Raw genomic sequence first — 23,879 nt, 5'->3', positions numbered from 1 at the left:
TAATTTGTTATCTTATCTCAACCTCATCCATGCATGTCGCTCGCTGGTTGGGAAGTCCCCGCCACGGTCAGGTAGGTACACCTAGTCTAGGTCTAGTTCTAGTCTAGTTAAAACCCGAGTTGAACGTCAATCCAATTGATTCGGATGGCGGAGCTGTCTAACTGGTCTCTCCATACTACTTTCGGCGTCATTCATATGCAGGCACGAATCTTCAAACTGTAGCAGTCGCATATTTGCAATTGAGCACTTGGAATTTCCAACTTGCTCTTCCATTCAATGCACAACTTCTTGCCAGAACAGTGGGGCGATGGACCTTGCTTAACGATTGTTAGGACCCTTATTTACAGCCCGCCCCTGAAGATCTGACTTGGTCCCAACACCGCACGCGCCAGCCAGGCTAAGAAGGCTAAGAACCGGGGCGGCGCTGTCATCTCGAATACCATGCGAGCAAATGGTTTCCTTGGTTTCCTCGTGACTTTTCGCATAGCGCCACGTTCTCCCTCACCTTGGCGCAGATTTTGTCTCAAACCTCGTCAAGCCTTTTTTTCTTGTTTGTTATTTTCTCCCCTAACCACGGCTCAGATGCGTTCGTGGGTCGCTCATTGTACCGTCGCTCCTTTTGTTTCTTTAGTGTCCAGGTCGAGTCCCCGGATGAAGCCACACGAGACCTTTTACATATAGTTTCCTCTCAGCCGACAGGGGTTTTGTAATCTAAGCCCGTCCAAAACTCATCAGCGATGGTGGCCTTCTTTTCGCCTCGCCGCATGGGCAAGCGTCTAATTCTTGTCTTGGCGCTTGCCCTAACCGGAACCTTCTTCCTGTCCCAGATCCTCATTACCTTCTCGTCCTCGACGCCATCCCCCATTGGAACGGAGCAGCAAACGTCATGGACGTCCGGCTGGTTCCGTCAGGACTGGGCGCGCAGGAAGGAGAAGTTCCCCGTGAACAGGTCCTTAATGGTCCGACCGCCATCGGGGCCTCCACGACAACTGCCGCGGGTGCAGCACAAGTTTGCAGCCCCTGACGCAGAATTCCGGAAGCTGCAGGCAACCAGGCAGGCGGCCGTGAAACAAGCCTTTGAAAAGTCTTGGGGCAGCTACCGTCAATACGCCTGGGGATACGATGAGCTGCGCCCCGTGACGCTTGAAGGTCATAATAGCTTTGCTGGCTGGGGAGCCACGCTCGTTGACAGTCTCGACTCGCTTTGGATCATGGGAATGAAGGATGATTTTGCCGAGGCCGTAAAGGCTGTCCAAAAAATCAACTGGTTCAAGTCGAGCGGTCCCATGTGCTCACTCTTTGAAACTAACATTCGCTACCTTGGCGGGTTACTTTCGGCCTATGATTTGAGCCAGGAAAAAGTGCTGCTTGACAAGGCCGTAGAGCTGGCACATATGCTTTACGCAGCGTTTGACAACCAGTACAGACTGCCAGTCAATGCATTCTTTTTTACAGACGCATGGAATGGAGACCTTCAGCTCTCGTACAGGGAAGTGGCCGCAGCAGTCGGTTCCATGTCCCTCGAATTTACCAGAGTGGCTCAGCTCACGGGTGATCCAAAGTTCTACGACGCCATTGACAGGATCAAGGTTCACTTGAGCATTTCCCAAAACGAGACACGTGTGCCTGGGCTGTGGCCCATTTCCTTTGATTTGCACGACGGCTTCTCTGCACAGGATACCATGTTCACACTTGGTGCGCAGGCGGACTCGCTGTATGAATATCTGCCAAAGATGTACGCCCTTCTTGGTGGACTGGACCAAACGTATGCCACTATGCACAAAACTGCAATGGATGCAGCCGAAAAGCACATACTATTCAGACCGATGATACCCGACAAGGACGTGGACATTTTGTTCTCCGGAAACCTTAGAGCCTATGTCTCTGCAGGCGATCTCCAGATGACGCCTGAAGTCCAACGTACGTGCTTACATCCAAAAACGATTTCTTAGTACTTACAGCTTTACTAACCTCGGCTGTGTCCAGATCTTGGCTGCTTTACCGGCGGTATGTACGCGCTCGGAGGCCGTCTGCTCAATAATGACAGCCACGTCGAGCTGGGGAAGCAGCTGGCTCGCGGCTGTGCCTGGGCATATAAGGCTACCGTCTCGGGCATCATGCCCGAGGTTGCATCCATGGTGGCATGCGAGGAGCCCAAGCTGGGCAAGTGTAAATGGAACAAGTCCATCTTCGAGGCCAAGGGTGGCAAGTACCGAACCGAAGGAATGCCCCCGGCGTTCGCGAGCATCACAGACTACCGGTACATATTGAGGCCCGAAGCCATTGAGAGCGTCTTTGTTCTCTATCGCATCACGGGCGACCAGAAATGGCTGGACTGGGCCTGGGCAATGTTTCAGTCGATCAAAAAGGCCACCGAGACCGAGAAGGCATTTTCCGCAATTGCAAATGTATTGGCGCCTGACGCTCGCGGGAACAAGGCCAATGGAATGGAGGTAGGTTTTACTCCTTATACAGAGCCGAGATATCATTGGACAATCCTGTGATACTAACATCCCATTGCACAGAGTTTTTGGTTGGCAGAGACGCTCAAATACTTTTACCTAATCTTCTCTGACCCGGACCTGATAAGTCTGGATGACTATGTACTCAACACGGAAGCACACCCTTTGAAGATTCCCAAGCCCACATAGGAGATGGCGGCATGGGGCTTTTGGGACCATGGAAAGAGTAGGGCATGAACCAAGCGATCTAATCAAGTATCGCCACAACGCCTTGTATTCTAGCCAAGGTCTATCGCAGAGCAAGCTTTAACAGATAATTAATATGGCGAGGCATAGAGGTCTCGTAAAATGACATGTCATTTTTTTTTCTCTTTTTTTCGGAAGGGGCTGGGGGACAACTTCGGCGAAACGGAGCATATACAGAAATTCACCGTACCTCCGAGGGGCTAAGCAGAGCGTTGGGTGTCTGCCACCAGAAGCTGCGAGCTACGCGACATTGACAGCAAGACTTGATGAACAGAAAATATTACAGCTTATTAGTCGAAAGTCATAGGTTCTAATCTTCATTCTCCGAGGTCCCCGGAGCAAACATCGGAGCCGAGTCTGCGTCATCCTTGTCGACTGGTGGGGACTAGCAAAGGCTACTGAAAGTTACTACGGGCAATTCAGGCTTTGACAAGTCTAGGTCTGCCGGGATCGGACCTCAAAATATAGACCAACAACTAGAATAGACCTAATACATGCGTTGATAGATATATGGGGATTTAATTCTTTTCTTCTTTAGAATTGTTTTTTGTTTGGTTTTACAGGTGGTACTGGTCTACTTTTTACAATCAATAATCTCTTTGGTTTTATGTTCCATATTTACCGACCTGATTAATTTGGTCTTTGCGAGTCACTTATATACGCATAGCTGCTTCAGACCAATAGCTTGTCTGTGTTGCCAGGCGCAACTATGACTATGGCTTCTCATATAGTCATCATCGGGTAAGTATTGCATTCATAGTTTGAACCCAAAGAGAAATTAGCTACGCGAAATATTGCGGACAACAAAAGCCTTGTGTCCAAACAATGCAACCTTTTTGTACCAAAACATTTAACCAACCCACCCACCACCCAGAGCGGGCGTCACCGGCCTAACAGCCGCGACCCGTCTCCAAGAAGCCGGCCACAACGTGACCATCATCGCACGCGACTTCCCCGCGCCCTCTGAAACCATCGACCCGAAGGCACAGATCAACTACACGTCACCATGGGGCGGCGCCCACAACCGCTGGGTCCCACCGCCGCCGGCAGGTCCAGGCCGCGCTGGTGATGCCACGCTCGAGCGCGACCACACCTTTGCGCTTCAGACGTTTGCGCACATGGAAGGCGTGGCCGCGCGCCACCCCGAGGCGGGCGTCACGTTCCTCCCGGGCATCGAGTACCTGGACGACCCCGGCAAGGCCGAGGGCGGCGGGGCCCTGACGGTCGCCCGGGCCGCGGAGCTGGGCATCCAGGGGTTCGAGTTTTTGGACCGGTCCGAGCTGCCGGCTGGTGTCGTGTGGGGCTGTAGGTACAGGACGTGGTGCGTCAGCCCCATGGTATACCTGCCGTTCCTGATGCGGAGGATCGTCTTGCGGGGCGGCAAGGTCGTCAGGAGGGAGCTGAGGGATCCGCGGGAGGCGTGGGCTCTGCAGAGTGAGCTGGGGAGCGTCGACGTCGTCGTCAACTGCTCGGGGTACGGCTTTGGTGACCCTGCCGTGTTTGTGACCCGGGGTAAGTCCTGCCATTTCCCCTTTCAGACTCCCTCGCTGCTTTCTCAGCATAACATTGCGTTTGCTAACCAAAACAATGAAAATCTCGCCCTCGCCCATCAAACAGGACAAACCTGCATCGTTTCAAACTCATGCCCGGCAACAGTCACCAGGCAATGCGCAGACGGATCATGGACCTTTTGCGTGCCTCGCAGCTTCGACGGCGGTACCGTCATCGGAGGGACCAAGCAACCCGACGACTGGGACCCGAACCCCTCGCCCGCCATCAGGGCCGAGCTGCTGGCTAAGTTTGCGGCTACGTACCCCGAGATAGGCGAGTTGAAGCCCGTCTTTGACATCGTGGGGAGGAGACCTACGAGAAAAGGCGGGGCACGGCTCGAGGTGGAAAAGGTTAGCCCAGCAAAGGTGTTGGTGCATGCATATGGTCTCGGCGGCAGAGGATATGAGCTTTCGTGGGGAGTCGGAGGGAGAGTCGTCGAGCTGGTCGACCAGGCGCTAGCGCAGCTTGGGAGGGCGCGAGCAAAGATATAGAGCTAGGGACAGCCGGTGGTAAGGTTTCAAAAAAGAAAAAAAAAAAAAAATCAAGTTGATTATTCCAAGGTGATGTCCGGCACAGAAATATTTTCAGATATATTAATGCTACATGGCGCCATTTGTGTTGTTTATACATGTGAGTCGCAATACACAGGCCTGCTTGCCTTTCCAGAGTAGACTTTTGTTGCATCGAGGCAGGCAGGAATGGCAGGATAGGTGGCGCCATACCCCCCAGGGGGCACCACAATCCCGTAGCACCCCAATCTAGTTTGTCATCTTATAGATGACGAAAACCAGCTCAAAGATGCAAACCGAGCTACTATCCGGCTTGCTCGGATTGTGATGTACGCCAACCCACCTGCCGAGACAACTCTGGACTCATCGCAAACATCCACCTCATCGTCTACCCAGCAGATTTGGATCACCTATCCTCATCCTTCTTGACGGATATCCTCGCCCGATCCCTCGCGGCCATGCCCCCGACCCTCTCGGCCCTCTTGAGCTTCTCCTCCTCAGCCCTGAGCTCTTCGGCGTCCCTATCCGGCAGGCCCCACCACTCGCGGTGGAACCGCTCCTGCTCCAGCTTCCTCCTGGCCTTGGCTTCCTTTTCTTTTTGCCGCTCCATCCTGCCCGCGAACCACTCCTCGCGCGCCAGGTCGTGGTTCTCCTCCGTCGCCTGCATCTTCATGCAGTTGTTCATAGCCCGGTGCTGCGCCCGACACGCAAAGGGGATCGAGAACGTGCGGCCGATGGCACAGTCTGCAAATGCTGTTTTTCAAGAGACGGATCCAGGCTGTCAGGGCGGGAGCCGTTGCTTTGCGCTGCATGCCACATAGGGGGAGATTGAGGAGGGAAATAAAGAAGAGGGTCTATGTACCTTTTATCTCGGGCGCGCAAAGAGCCCGAACCCTTTTGTAGTAAACCTCCCTGACCTGAGCCTCCTGCGATGCTGATAGTGGTAGAGGGTTGCGCGATGGCACCGCCGTTGTTTGCCTCTGGTTGGAAACGACTGGCACATCTGGCCCTGCGGGTGGATTTGTGGCCATGGTGGCCAATCAACACCTTTTCCGATCTTGATAAGTAGCTCAGGGGATGCAAATGGCGGCGAATTGGTCCGCTCGAAGCTATGATTTGTTTGTTGCCTCGTTCAAGCGAGGATTCGGACGTTGCGTTGGTTGGCCTTGGGTCGAGTTGGTATGTGGCAATTGCTAAAGTTCAAAAAGCTGAACTACTAACGAGGTTGAGGGTGACGGTCAGTGTCGTAATCGGTGTTCTGGGAGTGATACCGCGTTTTGTTGTGTCGTCTTGTCGAACCAAATACTCGAGAGAAAAAACGGACGGTCCGATCGGGCCATTTGTTGTTAGAGCTAAAAGACCCGACCCAGCTTCGGAGCTCTGAGCTCCACAAAGCTGAGTGAAACGTGACCCTAGCCTGCGTATGCTGTACGGCGGCTGGTAGTCAGCTTGGACAGGTGCAGGGTAGTGAACGATATCAAATTTCAGAGCAGATTGCCAGAAGGAGCAAAGCCATGGCTGAGGAAACAACAATAGCGCACAAGCTCAAGTCATATAGGTACCTACCTAGGTTCCTAAATACGTTGGCCTATTTTCAAAATTTAAGGAGCAATTTGTAACGCATTCAGAAGGGCAGTCAAGAATTATTTCTGCAAGTACTTAAGCTGCCATACTCTAAGTCACGTCTTTTCCATTCGAAGCAAGCAGAAAGCGGAGAGAATATGTAATTCAACACTGTATCCCTACGAAGTATTTTGTAAAAGTCGCTCTCTAGTGTACCACAAATCCTTTGGAAATGTAGGCGTTAAAAGGAATGCGCTATATTCAACTCTTGAAGGGCATTGGTACACAAGTATGCCCAGAAAATACAGCAGGGTTTTCTAAAATACAGACGCAAGCTCACGGCCTTTCAGCCCTCTGTCAAAGCCTTTTTCTCGTCACCCTCATCGACGCTCTCGTGACCTCGGTCAAGCTCGAGACTCTCCTTTTCTTTGCCCTTCTTCTTCATTGAAGAGAACCACCGAGTGCTGCTCATCCTGCTCTCCGGCCTTTTAGACGGGCCAAGGGACGGGCTGCTGGTGACACTGTCATAGCTACGACCGAGGATGAGCTCCTCCCCAGCATCGTCGAGGTCGCCGATGCTGGACCGCTGATCCGAAGATACGGGGCCATTCTTGTCCGAGCTGGCCGTGGTGCTTCCTGGTCCTTTGGACTTACCCAGGCGCGAGGAGAAGCTGAATTTGCTCGAGCTACCCTTGCGGAACAATTTCTTGACCACGTTGTCTCCAGCTGGATCCTTGGCGCTACTAGCTGACAGAAGGATGGGACTTGTTGCATCCGAGAGAGTGTGAGAAGTACTAATGTCGAGGGCAAGGGATTCGCGGGACTCGGTCACGGATGGCTGCGTACGGATCGATGGTGCATCCCGAGAGACCCGAGAATCAGACGGGGAGATGTCACCCGCCAGGCCCACAGGCGTCTCAGCGCTGGATTGACCCTCCTTGCCCTTGGTTTTGTCCTTCTTGTCTTTGCTCGATTTGAACAGGCCAGTCATGAACGTCGGCGCCGCAGGGTTGAGCGCCATCATGGCTTTCTTGCTAGTGGCTGGTCTGCTGCCTATCACCCCGACTTGACTCATTGAATGTTTCATCAAAGCTTCATCGTCAAGAATCTCGTCATCAGCAGAAGCCAGAGTCGTTTTGAGAGCCGAGGGAGAGCCGTGAACCGAAGGCCGGCGGGACGGGTTTCGCGACCAAGCGTTGTCATGTGACGTCCATGGCTGCCACGGCTTTCCGATGGTGTTGCCCTCGCCAGGCGGGCCCCATATGGCATTCCCATCCGCGGATGGCCGTGGCATCTCAGCCGATGCTATCGACATTGGCCTTGGGCTAGTTTGACTCCCTTCACCAAAGACACCACTAGCCGCCCGGTGTCCTCCGAAGGGTAATAATGTCCTGGCCGAGAATTTGTGGTCCGACGTCTGTGGTGCCATCCCTTCCAGGAGTTCGGGGCCTGCTGAGTTGCGGTGAAATACGTTCCACGACGAGAGGCTCAACTTCCTCCTGCCAGCCAGGCCTTCAGGCTCGTCTGTCTGCCTGGGAAAGGACTGGCTTTGACCGAGCTTGAGACTGCCAAGAGCCGGGCCTTCCTCATCTCCAACCTTGTTGCCCCTAGAACGCTGAAACCTGAGGAGATTAACGAGGGATGACTTGCCTCCCGAGTGGCTCTGGTGCTGGGGAGGAGAGGGCATCGGACGGGAAATGTCTCTTGGGCTATTGATGGAACCTCGATCTCCGGCGTCAAAAGCTGGGAATGGAAGGTTGTTTGACGAGCCGTGCGGACTAGATAAAATGCTCATTGACTGATTTGAGGAGTGCGGAGATTGAGGGTCATTTGCAGGAGAGCCCACCCGAGGCGGAGGGATAAAGGGACTTTCTTGGTCTTCGTCATCCATATCCAGGAAGATGTGAGAAGGTAGCAGCGCCTTGGCCGTGGGGCTTAGAGGCGCGTCGCCAGTAAGCGCCCTGATGGCCTCTTCATGTGATTCAGAAGCGTCCAACGCATCGTCGGCTGGAAGGGCCATAAACGGTCCAGGAGCAAACCCTGCGGGACCTTGCAACCGAGATGATTGAAATCCAGGCGGCGGGTGTGGAGCAGCGTCAGAAACCGTATAGGCCGGGGCTAAACTAGGAGATGGTATGCCGGTGTTCATCGAGTTTCCGTTCCTACTACGCCTCTTGAGAGAATTGTGCAGAGTGTCAGCAAATTCTACTCCTGAAGAGTTGGCTTGGGTGTACAGCTCGCGCGACTGATAGGCGACGAGGTGTTCTGACAGCACAACGACCTGCTGGTCGAGGACCCGCATCTGCTTGTTCTCGTGCTCCAGGGCACTGTGTAGTTCTCTTTCACGGCGGTGCCATTCTCTGCGTGCCTCTGCATCCTTCTCTTGCCATTCCAAGTCGTCCTCACCCCCGACGAAGCGCTTCCTAGCGTCTTCCAGCTCCTTGACCTGTGTCCTCCTCTCTCTGAGTTCAGCCTCCAGGTTGCCGCACTCGGTTGATAGCGTGTTGATCTCGGCCTTGTAACCCTCTTCGTTGGTCTTTTTCTGCTCCTCCAGTTGCTGTTTTTCTTGAGCAAAACCCTGCTGATCTCTGGACATTTCCTCAATGCCTTTCTCGTAGCCAGTAGTGCGATCCACCATCTTGGCCAGCTCTGTCTGCTTCTCTTTCAGCACCTTTTCCTTTTGTGACTTGCGGGCCAAAGCATTACGCATCTGCCGCTCAGCAGTGCCCTGCTCCCTCCTCAACTTTTCCGTCTGACCTTCCTTCTCTTTTTGTTCCTTCTTCTTCTCCTGCTTCTCAGCTTCCAACTCGTTCATCATCCGCTTGTGATCCTCTTCTTCCTTAGCTATCAAGTCCGCCAGCTCTTCTGTCTCCCGAAGCAGAGTCTTGTACTTCTCTCCCAGGCTATCCATCTGCGCATCAGTGGGTTCTGTGGGATCACTTCTCTGGGGTGGGATGGTCGGCTGATCTAGACTGGTAGTTGAAGGAGAATGCCGCCTGCCTATAGTGTTCCTCCGGAGAACAGTTGCAGTTGGTGCGTTGGCGTCTCGGGGTACAATAGGAGGTATAGATTCGGAAATAACCGCGGTCTCGACGGTAGGAACAGGACTGCGCGGGGCGCCATTCTCATCTACTGTTTCGACCTGGGACGAGAGCCCTTGCTCATCCGATGTGAAATTCGAGGGCAAACGAGAGTTTCCCAGCTGTGGACGCCCATCGCGGGAGAAGGTTCGCAGTCGGATGACGCGACTACCGGCCTGGAAGTTGCTAATCCCAACGGCTATCACGCGCACATTGTAAAAGTGGTCTGGCTTCAGACCAGAGACTATGATGAAGTTGTCCTGGTTGCTTGCAATCTCACCAACTAAAATCACAATCACGCAGAGTTAGAATTGTTCCTTGATGCTCGGTTGGTTCAGAATGCTCATCTCCTCATCTACGCACCGTTGACGCCATTGACTTGGATCAAAAACTTCTGCACGGGGCGACTGGGCTGCGCACGGGTCCACGTTAAAGTAGCCTTGTCCGCTGCGATCCCAGTCAGAGAAACGTCGGGGCTGTCAGGAACCTCCAGACCAAGAACTCCAATAAGCTCTGGGACGGGCTTCCACAGTGTCTGTGCAGCCCTACGAAGGAGCCTAGAGTTATTCCAACCCGATATTAGCAAAACGAGAGCTCAGCAGCCCGTCAAAGATTGACCCACCATAGTACAGCAGCGCCCGTAAAGATCATCGTCGCGTTTGTGCCAATATATGTATCAGAGTTCAGCAGGACGACAGTACTCGATGAGATTTGGACGAAACGGTAGAAGGAATCGCGGGCGAGGCTAGGGTTGACAGCCCAACAGAAGAAGATGCAGCCAACAAAGACGATGGCGTTAAGCTGGTGGGTTTTGGGCCTGCAGTTCAAGTCAGAAAATTGTCGATAGATCAACGGCCGAAACTTCAGGCCGTAGAAATGAGCGGCAAGATCGCGAACGTACTCAGTGAGCCACCATGCAATGATGGCACACACCAGAAGCAGAAACGGGCCAGCGGTCGTCCATGAAGCCCATAACATGTCGTCTACCGACACTAGTTCATCGAGACGATAGCACGCCGGGGTGCGACGCAGTGGAGAAATCGACAAGGCTTTAGAGCGAGCGTGTTGGCCGAGTGGTTCGCAGGATGTTTTTGATGGATCACAATCATCAATGACACGTCAGTTCCGATTCGATGCGGCGGTTGGGGATATTGCTGGAAAAACCAGAAAGAGCGCGTTGAATGCCCAAAGACTGAGAAACGACAGAAAAGACAGGGTGTAGATGATCGTGCTCTTCGTCGTTGACCTGGCTAGAATCCGGACCGACCGCCACATCAGAGATTGCAACCAGATGTAAAAGTGGTGCACGAATTGACAGGCCTTTGGCCGCTGCATGGGTATGCCCGCTCACACTCCCGCGCGAAAGCCACACCTCATGCGCCGCCCACTAGCCCACTTGGTCATGTGAGGCTGCCTTTTCAGTTACCGACCTGCTCCACACTTGGAACCATAGCCATAGCCACTGTCAGTGCCGGACAACGTCGACCTCCAAATTACAATGCTACCTCGGCACCTCGCTGCCTTACATAAGGTCCCCTACGGCACTAGCAAGTTCAGTACCTTAGTCTTGCTAGTCTATACAGGGTTAGCACGTAGACCTAGATTAGATAGTCGAGCAACATTGAATTTTCTACCAAGTCTTTGAAGTATACAATCCCATGATACACGACTTTTCATACAACGTGCTTTTTAGGTAATGTAATATTAGCATCAAAGATTTCGAGAGCACAGCCCTCAACTTACGAAGCATGTAGCCGGTAATTTGTGCAATACTCCTTCGAATCTGATCTGGTTTCTTTATTCCTTCCAGGAATGAGACCATAAGGCGAAGCAGTGTCGCAGGTTTTCAATGTGTGGGTCAAAAAAGCACGTTGAAAAAGAACCGTGTCTAATTTATAGCATGGAGCTGAACTTACAGCTATCATCAAGCCACTATGTAAAGAATTCTCTTGTCTGGAACCCTTAATCACATACCTACCTAGGTAGGTAGGTAGGTAGGTACCTACCCAACAAGACAACGATTTCTTTGCATAGAGCAAGCTTTAAGCGCGATAATAGGTACATAGTCCCTTCTTTCAGTTACCTACCATACCTACCTGCCTGGGTAATTAGAACCTCTCTCCTTTTTTCCCCATAGCCCCTCTTTGGTTCCATACCACTAACGCCCCGCGTGCATCGACGACTGACGGGACTGGAGCAAATGATTATTTGCCAACTGTTCAATTCAAGAGCTTGCAAGGAAAGGAAGGTACATAACGTAATATCTGGCAACATGCATCAAGCGGCGTTGGGGGCAGCTCAGCCCTTTAGACTAGAAATGGACTAGAGGACAGGTCTAGTTCAGGAGTTGTGGAGGCAGCCCAAAATACGAGTAGAAAAAAAGGCTTGCTTGACAAACATGCATACCAAGTTCCCACAGCCCCATGGGTGGAAAAGTCTTGGGGACATCACGAGTGAAAAAACACAATCACCGGAGATGAATTGAAACTCAACAGAACGGGGCCCAGCTCTTATGACATCAGTCCATCGAATTTTGATGCGGAAACCCCCGCCGCGCGATCTATTGGACCAGGGTCAAGATAGAGTCGGCAACTCTGGGCGTCAGGTTGCTGGGGCAGGTTGGTCAGAAGTCGGGGGATCACAAGGGATTTTGAGTCGTGGCTCGCAGAGGGACTCAGCATCTGTGATCCCTTGACCTGGTACCAACTCTAGAACGTAGCAGCCACCTACCTACCTACCTCTGCACGATGACATCCAGCATAGGGTCAATATAGTATCAACGAGGTCATAATTTGAAGACGAATTACTTTTGCGACACTAGTCTAGTGGCTGTAAAACCTTGAAAAATGTCAAACGGAACAAATCATTCTATGCGCCGGATCGGAAATCCACCTTCACTAAAGAACCGCGGCTCGTAGCCTCATTGCCCAGACCTGCCAGTGCGGTAGGTAGCGGCTGAGGTGGGTATTCGAATAAATGCTAGAGTGCTGTTATTGGTTCCAATAGAGGCAGAGTGGACCGCTGTTTGTTGAGTTCGGTCATTCCGCCCGTCCACTTTCAGCAAAGCTCACATGCACATAGCGCAACGGCCGCAACGAAGCGCAAATAGGCCCGTCATCTTTTCGCAACAGCCGGACCCAGCTTATCTCAATGAAATGTTTCCTTCTTTCCCCAAAAATAGACTGAATCTTCCTCCGTAATCCTCTCGAAACGTCTTTCATGAAGGCCTTGCTTATGTGAATTCAGGACGGCGACATCCCTTTGTTCAATATTTATCATTGATCATATGTGAGGGACCAAAAAAAAAAAAATAAAAAATAAAAAAAAAACCGAACCCAAAAGTTGCTTCCGAACGCACGATTTTGTTTTCGCATTTCCCCCTGCGTCTACTGCATGGGCCATCCCAGGTCCAAAGGGCCCTCACACAACTGTCATCCCTCTTTCCGAAACTGCAGTTCCTAGATCTCTTGCGCGCCGGCCCAGAGTCCGAATCAAGGTGTTCTGGCGCTTCCCCACGACGCTTCTTAACCGAGCTGGTCTGAACCCTTCGAATTTCGGAACCACTCGTCTCTGGTACAACTCCAATTCTGCACTATACACCTTAATATCGAGGTCCTGGGACCTCTCACAGAACCGGCTGGCACGATGCAGTACGTCAGGAATCTGAGCGACTCGGTCTCGACGGCATGGAACTCGATCAACCCGGCTACTCTCAGTGGCGCCATCGACGTTATCGTCGTCGAGCAGGAGGACGGCGCACTGCTATGCTCCCCTTTCCATGTGCGCTTCGGCAAATTTTCACTGTTGCGACCCTACGAGAAGAAGGTCGAGTTTAGAGTAAATGGAGTCAAACAGCCATACTCCATGAAGCTCGGTGAAGGTGGGGAGGCCTTCTTCGTCTTCGAGACTACCGACAATATCCCGAAAAGCATGCAGACTTCGCCTATAGTGTCCCCTGCATCAAGCCCGCCCTTTGAGCCTCAGCAGCCAGGCCTTCAAGACCCGGAAGCCTTTGATCTGGATGGAGAGTCCAGGAAGTCCCGTTCGCCGGGACCGGTCCGTCCTCAGCCGGCCATTATCCAGCCTGGTTTGGCACAAGATGGTGTGTGCATTCATTGACTTTGATGCGGCAGTTGGTATTGGCAGCTATTGACATGCGTCCATTTTAGGCCTCATCACACCATCGTCGACTTCACCTAACCTTTCCGTTCATCGGCTTAAATCGGGAGAATGGGGAAACTTTGAGCACCGCCCTCACAGCGACGACATCCTGAGGCAACGGGCGCGTAGGCCGTCCTCAAACCTCGATGTTGAAGACATGCCGCTCGATCTCGCGAACCCCTCCGATCGATCCCAAAGCCCGCCTCCTCTCACCCGTGGCCAGGCACTTGGGCGGGCTGTGACACTCTCGAGGGAACTGGCAGCCGTCAACATCCGCACACAAGTGACCGACGAAGGCGACCTGATGCTTGATATGAGTGACATGAAGAACAACGAGGAGGACGCTTTCCGCGCCGAGATCCTTGCACGCAAGGTCCTCTCACAGGAGCTAGATGGAAACTACGATGTTGGCGCACTCATTGGTATGGATGAGCAGGCGAACCTGTGGATCTACCACAGCGAGGAGGCCAAGGAGGCTGCCATGAAGAAGATGATGGAGACTTCTTTCACCAACCCCACCGTAGCCATCGACGCTGCTTCAGATCCTGGGTACCACAGCGACGACAGCTCTGGAACTGCGCAGACTCCTGTTCATAGGAGGACAGAGTCTGACGTTGGCCAACTAGCGCTCGTCCAGACTCCTCCGTCCTCTCCAGGCTCTACTACTGCCGGTGATCCGAACAGGAACTATGCAAAGACGTTGCGCCTCACCAGCGATCAGCTGAAGGCCATGAACCTCAAGTCGGGCGAGAACACTCTCAGTTTCACTGTCAACAGAGCTACGTGCTCTGCGAACATGTATCTCTGGAAACACGAGACCCCTGTCGTCATTTCAGATATTGACGGCACCATTACCAAGTCAGATGCGCTGGGCCACGTGCTCAACATGATCGGACGAGATTGGACGCACGCTGGAGTTGCCAAGCTCTACACTGATATTCAGAACAATGGGTACAATATCATGTACCTCACCAGTCGTTCGGTTGGTCAGGCAGATACAACCCGGGCTTACTTGCACAACATTGCGCAAGATGGCTATCGGCTGCCCCGAGGTCCAACGATTCTCTCCCCAGACCGTACCATGGCAGCCTTGCGCCGCGAAATCTACCTGCGCAAGCCCCATGTGTTCAAGATGGCGACGCTCCGGGATATCAAGAGCCTGTACGGACTTGAGCACCATCCTTTCTATGCCGGCTTCGGCAACAGACTTACAGATCAGATCTCGTACCGCACCGTGGATGTCCCCCGGACTCGCATTTTCACTATCAACTCCAACGCCGAGGTTTCTCTGGATCTCCTCAGCCTGAACAAGCTCAAGCTGAGCTACCTCAGCATGTCGGAGATTGTGGAGCACTACTTTCCCCCCGTGAGCACCTTGGTCAAGGGTGGCGGCGAAGAATTCACAGACTTCAAGTACTGGCGCGACCAGCCCCTTGAGATTGACGAATTTTCCGCCAGCGACTCGGATGAGGTCGACAGGGATGACGCTGAAGACGACGAGGACGACGAGGAGAGCCAGTACGACGAGGCTGCTGACGCTATGGGCGAAAGCTACATCTCACGCAACTCGATCGACGAGGGCAGCGTATACTATGAGGACGGACAAGAGATGTTGGAGGATTCGGCTGTCTATGAACAGGAAGACGCCGATGCAGAGGACGATGATGACGACAATGACGAAGCCATGGAAAGTGAAGATGAGGATACTGCTGGCCGGGGTAAATCCCCTGCTGCGTCAACCGTTAATGGAAAGAAGAACTCGGCTCGGAAAGATGCGGTCAGCGACGTTGATGCCGAAGTCATCACAGGAGTCAAGAACCTCAAGGTCAATGGGGACATGCACCGATGAGCCTCTGTATTTTCTAGCAGCTCGATCTCACATTCTCACCAAACTTGTACGATCGGTTCATCTGGGGGAAAAAAAAACTGGCGCCTTGTGGAGAGGGGGGCAGCTTCAACAGCGCCACATCAAGCATTGGTCATTTCTTTTTCTTTTCTCCCCGTTGGGGAGGGGCATTTTCTGGATTTTCAAGGTTATCACTGCATAGCATGAGGAGTTTTGTTTTCTTTTTGGTAGGTTTTTGTTTGCGCAAGATCGCAGCCGATAGACATGTACCACAAGTGTTCTTATGCCAACGTAGCAATAATCGAGTATTCAATGCAGCAAGTTTGTGACTAAAAATTAGACTAGACTGATTGTGCCATTTCGACGTGTGAATAACTATTGATGGCTGCTTCATCAATGAGCTTTGTTTTCCGCCATCTTGGCGGATTCAATCCCGGAGCAGCTCCCGTTCAGAAGCTGTCTCTGCTCCTTGTCCCCAAATCATGCCTTTGAAATCTTCCCGCTAATATGAGCAAACGAAATCCCAGGTTAAAGGTTATGCTATGCTTCTTGCCGACACCCAAGAAGCTCCATGTCGTACTATAGGACCCACTGTCATTTCAAGATGAAGACCCTTTGTAAATGGTAACTGGTTGCTTTTACTCCCACAACCGATGTCACAGCAGGACCTTCTCACTCCTCAGCCATCTCCTCGTCCACATCATCCCCAAACACGTCGTCGACAGTGCCTCCCTCAACCGGCTCACCGCCAACCTCCTCATCGACCTGATCGCCCCCTTGGGTCTCCACGCCCTCCATCGCATCTCTCATCTCCGCATCCGCATCCTCGGAATCGTCATCGTCATCGTCATCAATCCCAGCCTCGCCCGGCCCCCATGTATCCGTCAAACCCCAAGCGTTGCCGCTCAGCACGAACCGCTCACTGGGCAGCCTGACGCCCCACTCGTGCGGCAGTATGCGCGGCAGGGCGGCCTTGTTGCGCTCGCGGGCCGTCTCGAGAAGAAACTCCTTGGAGGTGCTGCCGCCCCCGCGGAACTGGAAGGCGAGCCTGCTCGCGATGGCAACCTGGATGGCCGAGGCTGAGACGCTGGCGTCGCCGCCGCTCGGGGCGCTGGCAGTGGCGTTTTGCGCGGCCGACGGCTTGGCGCCCGCGTGCGTCGTGTAGGGGTCGCCGGCCAGGTGAAGCGCGTCTGACAGCACCGCCGCCGTGTGCCGGTAGGCGAAGTCGAGGAGGAGAAGGGGCACCCGCGGCTCAAACGCCGTCACGCCCTGCGCCGTCAGCAGAAGCTCGATGGTGCGGGCGTCGCGCGGCCGCGGGGCAGGCGTGCTGTCGGCCTGCGGCTGCTGTGATTGGGATGCGCCGGTCGCGCCAGCGGGTTGTGGTGGTTGGCCGGCTGCCGGCGGTTGTTGTGATGATGACTGCTGGGAGCTGAATGCGTTTGTGGTTTGAGTCTGTTGGCTGCCGGATGCCGGTGGCACGCCGTTTGTTTGAGGGGCTGCTGTTGACATTTTGTGATGGATTGCGTGAGTTCGTGAAAAAGAAAGGTTTTTGGAGTTTGAGGAGAGAATTGAGAGCTTGGCTGCGATCGATTAGGCCAACGACACTCGTCGGCGGGTTTCCAGCTGTCTCAAAATGAGGTGGATGAGCTTGGGTACGGCTCGTGGCACTACGGGTCCGTCGTTCGCGTCAATGCTAAGAGGACCATATATTTGCCATTTGAATTATCGCTATTGAACGTCTCTGGCGGGGACAGACCGACGCATCAATGCAAGATTGAATGCTGGAGTACAGTAGGGTGCGATGGGATGAGATTTGGATTGAATTCAATGTGTCGCGTGAAGCTTTCTGCAACCAGTTTACGCGCATGCGCCCGGACGGAGTAACCGTCCCTGGTAATAAAGTGCACAGGCCATAGCTTAAGAGCTGATCCCTGTTCTCGATTTATTTATGGGTCGTGTGTTCCTGCGATTAAAATGCAAGACGCCAAAAATATGGATGCCCACCCGCCTGCCTATACGTAGCAAGGTAGGTAGTAAAGTGCCATGGATAAATATTTCACGCGATGTCGCGTAGTGGGGCTTCTTTGCCCCTCTGTGGTCATTTTAGCCGTCTTGAGCATGACGAAAGAAGCGCCGATTCCCGGGAGGCGACTGACATCGGAAAAGTTCTGATTTTGCAGCATGACTAACCCTATGACTGATTGTTACAGAGTTGGCTTCTATGTTTACCTGTCAGTCAACTAGTTTAGAGGAGGGAAAGATCCAGACCATTTTCTTATATCAAAACTGCCGAACTATCTAAGTGCGCAAAGCCCCTACCGTCGTCATATAAACCAAGCCCCTCATTTCTACTTGCCGCTGCATTTATTGCTTTTACCAATAGCGAGCCATTGACAACTCGTGTAGCTAGGTACTTGTCTACAAGCCTATTTAATCCACAATGGAGTCAACACTACCGTTGCCTTTCATTGTTGATGCCTCTGTCAACCTCAATGGCGAAGCTGGCCTCTCCAAGGAGCAGCTTGCTTGTCTTGGCACGATATTCTTCGAGGTCACGCCGCAGAATCTTGGTGACGTGAGGAGCTTTTTACAGCCGGGCACTTCTGCCTTCGAACCATATCTGGATGTGACTCAACTCGAGTCTGCCAACGACATATTGTCCCTACTTGATAGTGGTGCCAGGAAGGTCTTTGTTAAACCGGAGCAGTTGAAGGACTATGAGGAGCACGGCTCAAGGGTTGGACAGGCTGTTGACGGAACCTCATTGCAGGTCTCCGCAGCAGAGAATGGTCTGCTCGTGAGCGGCATAGATGCGAGCGGTGATGTTTCAACACTGGTCCAGCAGTTCAACTCGAAAAAGGGCTCACCCCTGTTCATCAGGCCAGCAGACGGTGCCGATTTGGAGCTTTGCGCTGCCTTGGCCCGACAAGTGCATGCCACTGTTATCTTGCCGTCATCAAGGCTGACTGCTTGCACCAAAGATGCCACCGGCGGGAAGGTTTCGATATCTAAGCTCTTGGCATCAAACTGGACTTCTGACAGAGGAGACAAGCTGCTTCCTACGGTGGTCACTGACGATAATGGAATCGCCCTGGGACTGGTATACAGCAGCGAGGAGAGCATCGGAGAGGCCCTGCGGACATGCACGGGTGTCTACCAAAGTCGCAAGCGTGGTTTATGGTACAAGGGAGCCACTTCAGGAGACACTCAGGAGCTGGTTCGAATCTCTCTTGACTGCGACAACGATGCTCTCAAATTCGTCGTTAGGCAAAAGGGACGTTTCTGCCACCTCGACCAGTTTAGCTGCTTTGGAAACCTCGGCGGCATTGCCAAGTTGGAGCAAACACTCACACAACGCAGAGAGTCGGCTCCTGCAGGCTCGTACACTGCCAGGTTGTTTTCAGATGAGAAGCTTTTGAGGGCCAAGATCATGGAGGAGGCTGAGGAGCTTTGCGATGCAAAGACCAAGGAGAACGTTGCCTTTGAGGCCGCTGACCTTATCTACTTTGCGCTGACGAAGGCGGTTGCTTCGGGCGTCAGTTTGAGCGACATCGAGAGGAACCTTGACGCTAAGAGCTGGAAGGTCAAGCGTAGGACGGGAGACGCCAAGGGCAAATGGGCCGAGAAGGAAGGTATCAAGCCTAGTGCACCCAGTGCGCTCGCACCAGCTCCTGCGCCTGCTGCTACAGAGGCGACGTCTGACAGGATCGCAATGAAGGTCCTCGACGTCAGCCAGAGCTCTGTTGCCGACATCCAAGAAGCCCTGAAGCGCCCCTCCCAAAAGTCGTCCGACGCCATCATGAAGATCATCGGCCCCATAGTCGACGACGTCCACACGAATGGCGACAAGGCTGTCCTGTCATACACTCACAAGTTCGAAAAGGCAACGTCCCTGACGTCACCCGTCCTCAAGGCCCCCTTCCCCGAGGAGATGATGCGCCTGTCCCCCGAGACTGCCAAGGCCATCGACATCTCGTTCGAGAACATCCGCAAGTTCCACGCGGCCCAGAAGGAGGACAAGCCCCTGCGCGTTGAGACCATGCCCGGCGTCGTGTGCAGCCGCTTCAGTCGGCCCATCGAGCGCGTGGGCCTGTACGTGCCCGGCGGCACGGCCGTGCTGCCCTCTACCGCCCTCATGCTTGGCGTCCCCGCCATGGTGGCCGGCTGCCAGCGCATCGTGCTCGCCTCCCCGCCGCGCCAGGACGGCACCGTGACTCCCGAGATTGTCTACGTCGCCCACAAGGTCGGCGCCGAGAGCATCGTGCTCGCCGGTGGCGCCCAGGCAGTCGCTGCCATGGCGTACGGAACCGAGAGCGTTACCAAGGTCGACAAGATCCTGGGCCCAGGTAACCAGTTCGTCACGGCGGCTAAGATGCTAGTCAGCAACGACACCAACGCCGGCGTCGGCATCGACATGCCCGCCGGCCCCTCTGAGGTACTCGTCATTGCCGACTGCGACGCCAACCCGGCCTTTGTCGCGTCGGACCTCCTCTCCCAGGCCGAGCACGGCGTCGACAGCCAGGTCGTCCTCATCGCCGTCGACCTGGACGAGGCGGGCCTCAAGGCCATCGAGGACGAGGTCCACAGGCAGGCCATGGCGCTGCCCAGGGTCGATATTGTCAGGGGTAGCATCAAGCACTCAATCACCATCTCGGTCCGCAACATCGAGGAGGCCATGCGCATCAGCAACGACTACGCACCGGAGCATCTCATCCTGCAGCTCAAGAACGCAGAGGCCGTCGTCGACATGGTCATGAATGCCGGCAGTGTGTTTATCGGGCAGTGGACGCCTGAGAGCGTTGGCGATTATTCTGCCGGTGTCAACCACTCGCTCCGTAAGTCTACCCTTGAAATATGCCCATCAGGGGCAAAAGTGCGAGGGAAATTCTCTTGTCTCAATGCTAACCTTTTCCCCCCTTGAACAGCTACATACGGCTACGCAAAGCAATACTCGGGCGTCAACCTTGGCTCGTTTGTCAAGCACATAACCAGCTCCAATCTGACTGCGGACGGTCTTCGCAACGTTGGTGAGGCCGTCATGCAACTGGCCAAGGTCGAGGAGCTTGAAGCCCACAGGAGGGCTGTTAGCATTCGTATGGAATACATGAACAAGCAAGCCAACCAGTAGACTGGAATCTCGTTTTTATCTGAATAGTGAGGTTTGAAACAAAACCAGAATAGTTGTAAACTTATTCTAGACTAGTCGATTTTCCCTACCGTGTACCCACTGTCGCTTTTTCTAGGGAGTATTGCAAGACAAGAAAAGAAAGCTTTTGGACCCTATAGGTGCAGACTGGGTTGTGTGCCTCAATAAATTACATACGGCTTTCACCATATATTCGTCGCAGTTCCCGGCCTAATCAACGATGGCGATCACTTATATCATCGTACAGCACATCCGTAACTTATTCAGTAACCCCGTCCAGACCCATTATCCTTCACCCCATGTTTGAATTTTCCAATTTCCCCTATCAAACAGAGAACTCAAATTCTGGCGGCGCAAGAGAGGTGCTGACAGTCTGGGGCAAAGATGAGCCTAGGATTTGCCCTTCTTCTTGCGTTTGTTCTTCTTCTTGCCAGCCTTCGAGCCGTTTTCTTGGCCGTCCTCGTTGGTGGAGCTCGAGGCACCCTTGCCCTGAGGACTGCTGTCTGCCTCAGCAGCCGAGTGAGTGGCATTCTCTTCGATTTCATCCTCATCTTCATTGGAACTGTTGGTTTCAAGGACAACCTTTCGGAAGCCGCGCTCCGACTCGAAGATGTTCTCCGTGATGCTACCACTGCGAACCGTCGACCGCTTAGGCAGAGGCGTTGTGGGGCCACTGCGTTCGGATGTAGGACTGCTTGCCCCGGTGTCTGGGTCGCGAATTGGACTTGTCTCTGCTATAGTTCCAATCCTGTTGTAGATCCCCGACTGAGTTCGCTCTCTGGGTTTTTGGGAGTTGTCGTCGCTCTTATTGGACTTATCAGGGAGATTGGTAGGCTGTTGAGCAGACGATGATAAAACGCGCTGTTGTGCATCCGTAGCCGAGGCAGCACCGTAGCTTTGACGAAGCGCCTGTACGCCATCCTTGGAAGCCATGTTTGTGTGGGACAAGAGCGACGTCTGTTCATCAGCGTCGTGATCGTTCGGTTCGCTGAGACGGATAAGCAAGTCGGGGGTTTCATGGACAGTGCCTGGTGGGACATCGGGCAACGGTGAACGTAACGCCTGTCCCTGGGAGCCGCTGCCTGGCTTGATCTTGACAGAAGTAAGGCGTGTGTTCTTCGGGTTGTTCGCTGGGTTCGAGGGTCCAAGGTGTTTGAGGTGTTCCCGGATATCGTCGAGGTTGGTACGGACTGGTACAGCCGATGAAACCATCTGCCCGTCTTGGCCTGCGGAGCTACGTCTCATCAAAAAGGTAGTCTTCGGACTACTCGACAGTCTAGAGTCGGCTATAACATTGTTGGCAGCTTCTGGAGTCGAAGTAGGAGCCAGTGAGTCTTTGCCATTAGCATCAACCCTGACGTTTTCTTGCGACTTGGATGCAGTGTTGACCGAGTGCCTCCGGAAGATCTGCGCATTGGGGGCTGGGTGTAGGCGCCGGATGGCCTTGTGAACATCGACGTAGACATCGGACTCGTCGATGATTTCCCTGTAAGATCAATGTTAGTCGTTATATCAAAGACTGAAACTCGTGAACACCGCAGGGAATTGAACCTACTCTCCGATGAGCTCTTCAATGACATCCTCCAAGGTGACAACACCCAAAGCGCCATCAGAATTGCCGGGAGACTCGGATACCAGGACCATGTGCGATTTCCCCTCCTGGAAGTAATTGACGATGTCGAGGCAGCTAGTCTCGGGTCGTGTCTCGGGTAGCGTTGCCAAAGGGAAATCTTTGACGCGCATGGCATCCTCCGGGTCGTAGGTAATCAGTATCTTTACCAATAGCATGCCCAAAAAGTTTGTCGGATTGCCGGATTCATGGATAGGAATACGTGAGTAGCCAGCGGACAGGATCTTGTCCATGGTTGGCTCGTCGAGCACCGTATCCTCTGACATGACGAACACATCATCCATAGGGGTCATGACAGATGAGACGGGCTTTTCCTTGAGATCCAAGACGGCGCTGATGATTGTGACCTCATCCTTGTTCAGTCGTTCGCTAGCGACACCAAGTGACTTGTGCAAGGTAACGAGCGTTTTCAGGCCGCTCTTCTTGTAAACAGTGCCGTGATCTTCTCCGAGAATCCAGTCGAGCAGCTTTGCAGTCGGCCAAGAGAGCGGTGCGGTCAGGTACATGAGCGCCAGAACAGGCTTGGACATGTATCCACCAATCTGAAGGCCATATCGTACGCAGACGGACTGCGGAACGACTTCTCCAAAGATAACTGTTGGGGCATCATCGTCAGGGCATCAGTTTTGCTCTTGAAACTTTGCAGCGTTTCCAGTGCTATAGCTGCAGCTGTTTGCGATTCCATCTTACCAATCAAAGCTGTGCTGCCGACGATAGCGGCAACACCACCACCGAGACACCGGTCAAGAACAACTGGGAGCGACTCGTTGACAACCACATTGGCCAAAAGAAGTGTAACAAGAACCCAATGTTTCCCGGATTCGAGGAGCTTGTACACGCGCTTAGCGTTCTTATGCTGGGGCTCGTCCTTGTCGGAAGAAATGACCTGTAGATAGATGCTATCTTGGCCCATCAATCTGTTCCGATACAATCACCAAATTAGCTCGCGATTCGCAGTGGAGGGTCGAGATGGAGGCAGGGAACGAACGCGATGGTTAGACCGGCGAAAGCGCCACCGGCAAGCACCAAGAAGGCCGAGAAGAGAAATAGAATCCATTTTGGAGTTCCATCTTCGTCTTCGGGCAGCTCGATGCCGCCGTGACCAAGCGTCGCAGGAATGGGGGAGGCGGCGACAGAGGACAAGCCTAAGCCCAAAAGCTTCGCGAAGCCCAGAACTATTGGGCGTGCAGCGTTGAAGCCATTGTAGCTGTGCCTTGAATTGAGTCGCGCGGTCGTAAGAGAACCTCGCGTCGTCATCGCTCGCCGGGTGCGTACTTGGGTTGATTAATCGAGAAGATTCTCTCGTTGTGGTGTCTGATGACGATAAAAACGCGAGGTAATGACCTGGGTGTAAGCAGGAATGGGAATCGACGATTCCAATCGTCACAGGGGGTTTTGATCAAGGGGCGAAATGGAGAGAAGGTACAGGGATCTTGACTCGAAGCTTGAGCGAGCGCACGCGCATGTGGCCAAGGCTGGCCAGAAAGGTCCCAAAGTAATTACAATATAACCTGGGGCAGATTTTTAGAGAATTATGGGCAAGGCAATAAATAATTGATTACTGGTCTTTACGGGATGCGATTTCGAATTTTGTTCTTTTTTGACGGGTTTAACCTTACGAACAATCCTCACATTGTAGGCGCCGCAAATGCGTCATTGCGGGAGCTATCTTCGAGTCTTTGAGA

At 53.3% G+C, this 23,879-nt stretch overlaps 8 protein-coding genes across 8 annotated transcripts; 4 read left to right on the top strand and 4 right to left on the bottom strand.

The window, feature by feature from the left end:
- Positions 1-113: 113 nt before the first annotated feature.
- Positions 114-3,200, top strand: MGG_15668 (uncharacterized protein). Its single transcript, XM_003714191.1, has 3 exons — positions 114-1,920; positions 1,987-2,453; positions 2,526-3,200. The coding sequence occupies exons 1-3, from the start codon at positions 738-740 to the stop codon at positions 2,649-2,651; spliced, it is 1,776 nt and encodes a 591-aa protein (XP_003714239.1). The 5' UTR covers positions 114-737; the 3' UTR covers positions 2,652-3,200.
- MGG_15667 (uncharacterized protein) lies at positions 3,130-4,871 on the top strand. The gene is made up of 3 exons (XM_003714190.1): positions 3,130-3,449; positions 3,583-4,220; positions 4,326-4,871. Exons 1-3 carry the CDS (start codon positions 3,418-3,420, stop codon positions 4,748-4,750), a joined length of 1,095 nt encoding a protein of 364 aa, XP_003714238.1. The 5' UTR covers positions 3,130-3,417; the 3' UTR covers positions 4,751-4,871.
- On the bottom strand, positions 4,824-6,125 carry MGG_01312 (uncharacterized protein). Its single transcript, XM_003714189.1, has 2 exons — positions 5,631-6,125; positions 4,824-5,521 (listed from the first exon to the last, which is right to left on the bottom strand). The coding sequence occupies exons 1-2, from the start codon at positions 5,797-5,799 to the stop codon at positions 5,175-5,177; spliced, it is 516 nt and encodes a 171-aa protein (XP_003714237.1). The 5' UTR covers positions 5,800-6,125; the 3' UTR covers positions 4,824-5,174.
- A 354-nt stretch (positions 6,126-6,479) lies between these two features.
- MGG_14775 (uncharacterized protein) lies at positions 6,480-10,732 on the bottom strand. The gene is made up of 4 exons (XM_003714188.1): positions 10,313-10,732; positions 10,034-10,228; positions 9,775-9,968; positions 6,480-9,694 (listed from the first exon to the last, which is right to left on the bottom strand). The coding sequence occupies exons 1-4, from the start codon at positions 10,387-10,389 to the stop codon at positions 6,678-6,680; spliced, it is 3,483 nt and encodes a 1,160-aa protein (XP_003714236.1). The 5' UTR covers positions 10,390-10,732; the 3' UTR covers positions 6,480-6,677.
- Positions 10,733-12,476: 1,744 nt separating this feature from the next.
- Positions 12,477-15,763, top strand: MGG_01311 (nuclear elongation and deformation protein 1). The gene is made up of 2 exons (XM_003714187.1): positions 12,477-13,513; positions 13,581-15,763. The coding sequence occupies exons 1-2, from the start codon at positions 13,057-13,059 to the stop codon at positions 15,419-15,421; spliced, it is 2,298 nt and encodes a 765-aa protein (XP_003714235.1). The 5' UTR covers positions 12,477-13,056; the 3' UTR covers positions 15,422-15,763.
- MGG_01310 (uncharacterized protein) lies at positions 15,646-17,420 on the bottom strand. Its single transcript, XM_003714186.1, has one exon. The coding sequence runs from the start codon at positions 16,925-16,927 to the stop codon at positions 16,091-16,093; it is 837 nt and encodes a 278-aa protein (XP_003714234.1). The 5' UTR covers positions 16,928-17,420; the 3' UTR covers positions 15,646-16,090.
- A 31-nt stretch (positions 17,421-17,451) lies between these two features.
- MGG_01309 (histidine biosynthesis trifunctional protein) lies at positions 17,452-20,809 on the top strand. Its single transcript, XM_003714185.1, has 3 exons — positions 17,452-17,720; positions 17,825-20,253; positions 20,344-20,809. The coding sequence occupies exons 2-3, from the start codon at positions 17,859-17,861 to the stop codon at positions 20,544-20,546; spliced, it is 2,598 nt and encodes an 865-aa protein (XP_003714233.1). The 5' UTR covers positions 17,452-17,720; positions 17,825-17,858; the 3' UTR covers positions 20,547-20,809.
- Positions 20,516-23,584, bottom strand: MGG_11236 (uncharacterized protein). Its single transcript, XM_003714184.1, has 4 exons — positions 23,183-23,584; positions 22,885-23,111; positions 22,120-22,789; positions 20,516-22,050 (listed from the first exon to the last, which is right to left on the bottom strand). Exons 1-4 carry the CDS (start codon positions 23,449-23,451, stop codon positions 20,955-20,957), a joined length of 2,262 nt encoding a protein of 753 aa, XP_003714232.1. The 5' UTR covers positions 23,452-23,584; the 3' UTR covers positions 20,516-20,954.
- Positions 23,585-23,879: the final 295 nt, after the last annotated feature.

Source organism: Pyricularia oryzae, chromosome 2 (assembly GCF_000002495.2).
Source record: "Pyricularia oryzae 70-15 chromosome 2, whole genome shotgun sequence".
Lineage (NCBI taxonomy): Eukaryota > Fungi > Ascomycota > Sordariomycetes > Magnaporthales > Pyriculariaceae > Pyricularia > Pyricularia oryzae.
The sequence above is the reverse complement of the archived record's forward strand: the minus strand, read 5'-3'. Positions and strand labels throughout refer to the sequence as shown.

Bases quoted from the DNA above. Each gene is read 5' to 3' on its own strand.
- MGG_15668 (XM_003714191.1), top strand. From the start codon at position 738: ATGGTGGCCTTCTTTTCGCCTCGCCGCATGGGCAAGCGTCTAATTCTT. The intron at 1,921-1,986 runs GTACGTGCTTAC...GGCTGTGTCCAG, and splicing joins GATGACGCCTGAAGTCCAAC to ATCTTGGCTGCTTTACCGGC. The intron at 2,454-2,525 runs GTAGGTTTTACT...CCCATTGCACAG, and splicing joins ACAAGGCCAATGGAATGGAG to AGTTTTTGGTTGGCAGAGAC.
- MGG_15667 (XM_003714190.1), top strand. From the start codon at position 3,418: ATGACTATGGCTTCTCATATAGTCATCATCGG. The intron at 3,450-3,582 runs GTAAGTATTGCA...CCCACCACCCAG, and splicing joins TCTCATATAGTCATCATCGG to AGCGGGCGTCACCGGCCTAA. The intron at 4,221-4,325 runs GTAAGTCCTGCC...CCCATCAAACAG, and splicing joins TGCCGTGTTTGTGACCCGGG to GACAAACCTGCATCGTTTCA.
- MGG_01312 (XM_003714189.1), bottom strand. From the start codon at position 5,799: ATGGCCACAAATCCACCCGCAGGGCCAGATGTGCCAGTCGTTTCCAAC. The intron at 5,522-5,630 runs GTACATAGACCC...CTTGAAAAACAG, and splicing joins TTGCGCGCCCGAGATAAAAG to CATTTGCAGACTGTGCCATC.
- MGG_14775 (XM_003714188.1), bottom strand. From the start codon at position 10,389: ATGTTATGGGCTTCATGGACGACCGCTGGCCCGTTTCTGCTTCTGGTG. The intron at 10,229-10,312 runs GTACGTTCGCGA...CTTGAACTGCAG, and splicing joins ATTGCATGGTGGCTCACTGA to GCCCAAAACCCACCAGCTTA. The intron at 9,969-10,033 runs GTGGGTCAATCT...GAATAACTCTAG, and splicing joins ACGGGCGCTGCTGTACTATG to GCTCCTTCGTAGGGCTGCAC.
- MGG_01311 (XM_003714187.1), top strand. From the start codon at position 13,057: ATGCAGTACGTCAGGAATCTGAGCGACTCGGTCTCGACGGCATGGAAC. The intron at 13,514-13,580 runs GTGTGTGCATTC...CGTCCATTTTAG, and splicing joins GCCTGGTTTGGCACAAGATG to GCCTCATCACACCATCGTCG.
- MGG_01310 (XM_003714186.1), bottom strand. From the start codon at position 16,927: ATGTCAACAGCAGCCCCTCAAACAAACGGCGTGCCACCGGCATCCGGC.
- MGG_01309 (XM_003714185.1), top strand. From the start codon at position 17,859: ATGGAGTCAACACTACCGTTGCCTTTCATTGTTGATGCCTCTGTCAAC. The intron at 20,254-20,343 runs GTAAGTCTACCC...CCCCTTGAACAG, and splicing joins CGGTGTCAACCACTCGCTCC to CTACATACGGCTACGCAAAG.
- MGG_11236 (XM_003714184.1), bottom strand. From the start codon at position 23,451: ATGACGACGCGAGGTTCTCTTACGACCGCGCGACTCAATTCAAGGCAC. The intron at 23,112-23,182 runs GTTCGTTCCCTG...GTATCGGAACAG, and splicing joins TTCGCCGGTCTAACCATCGC to ATTGATGGGCCAAGATAGCA. The intron at 22,051-22,119 runs GTAGGTTCAATT...TTGATCTTACAG, and splicing joins ATTGAAGAGCTCATCGGAGA to GGAAATCATCGACGAGTCCG.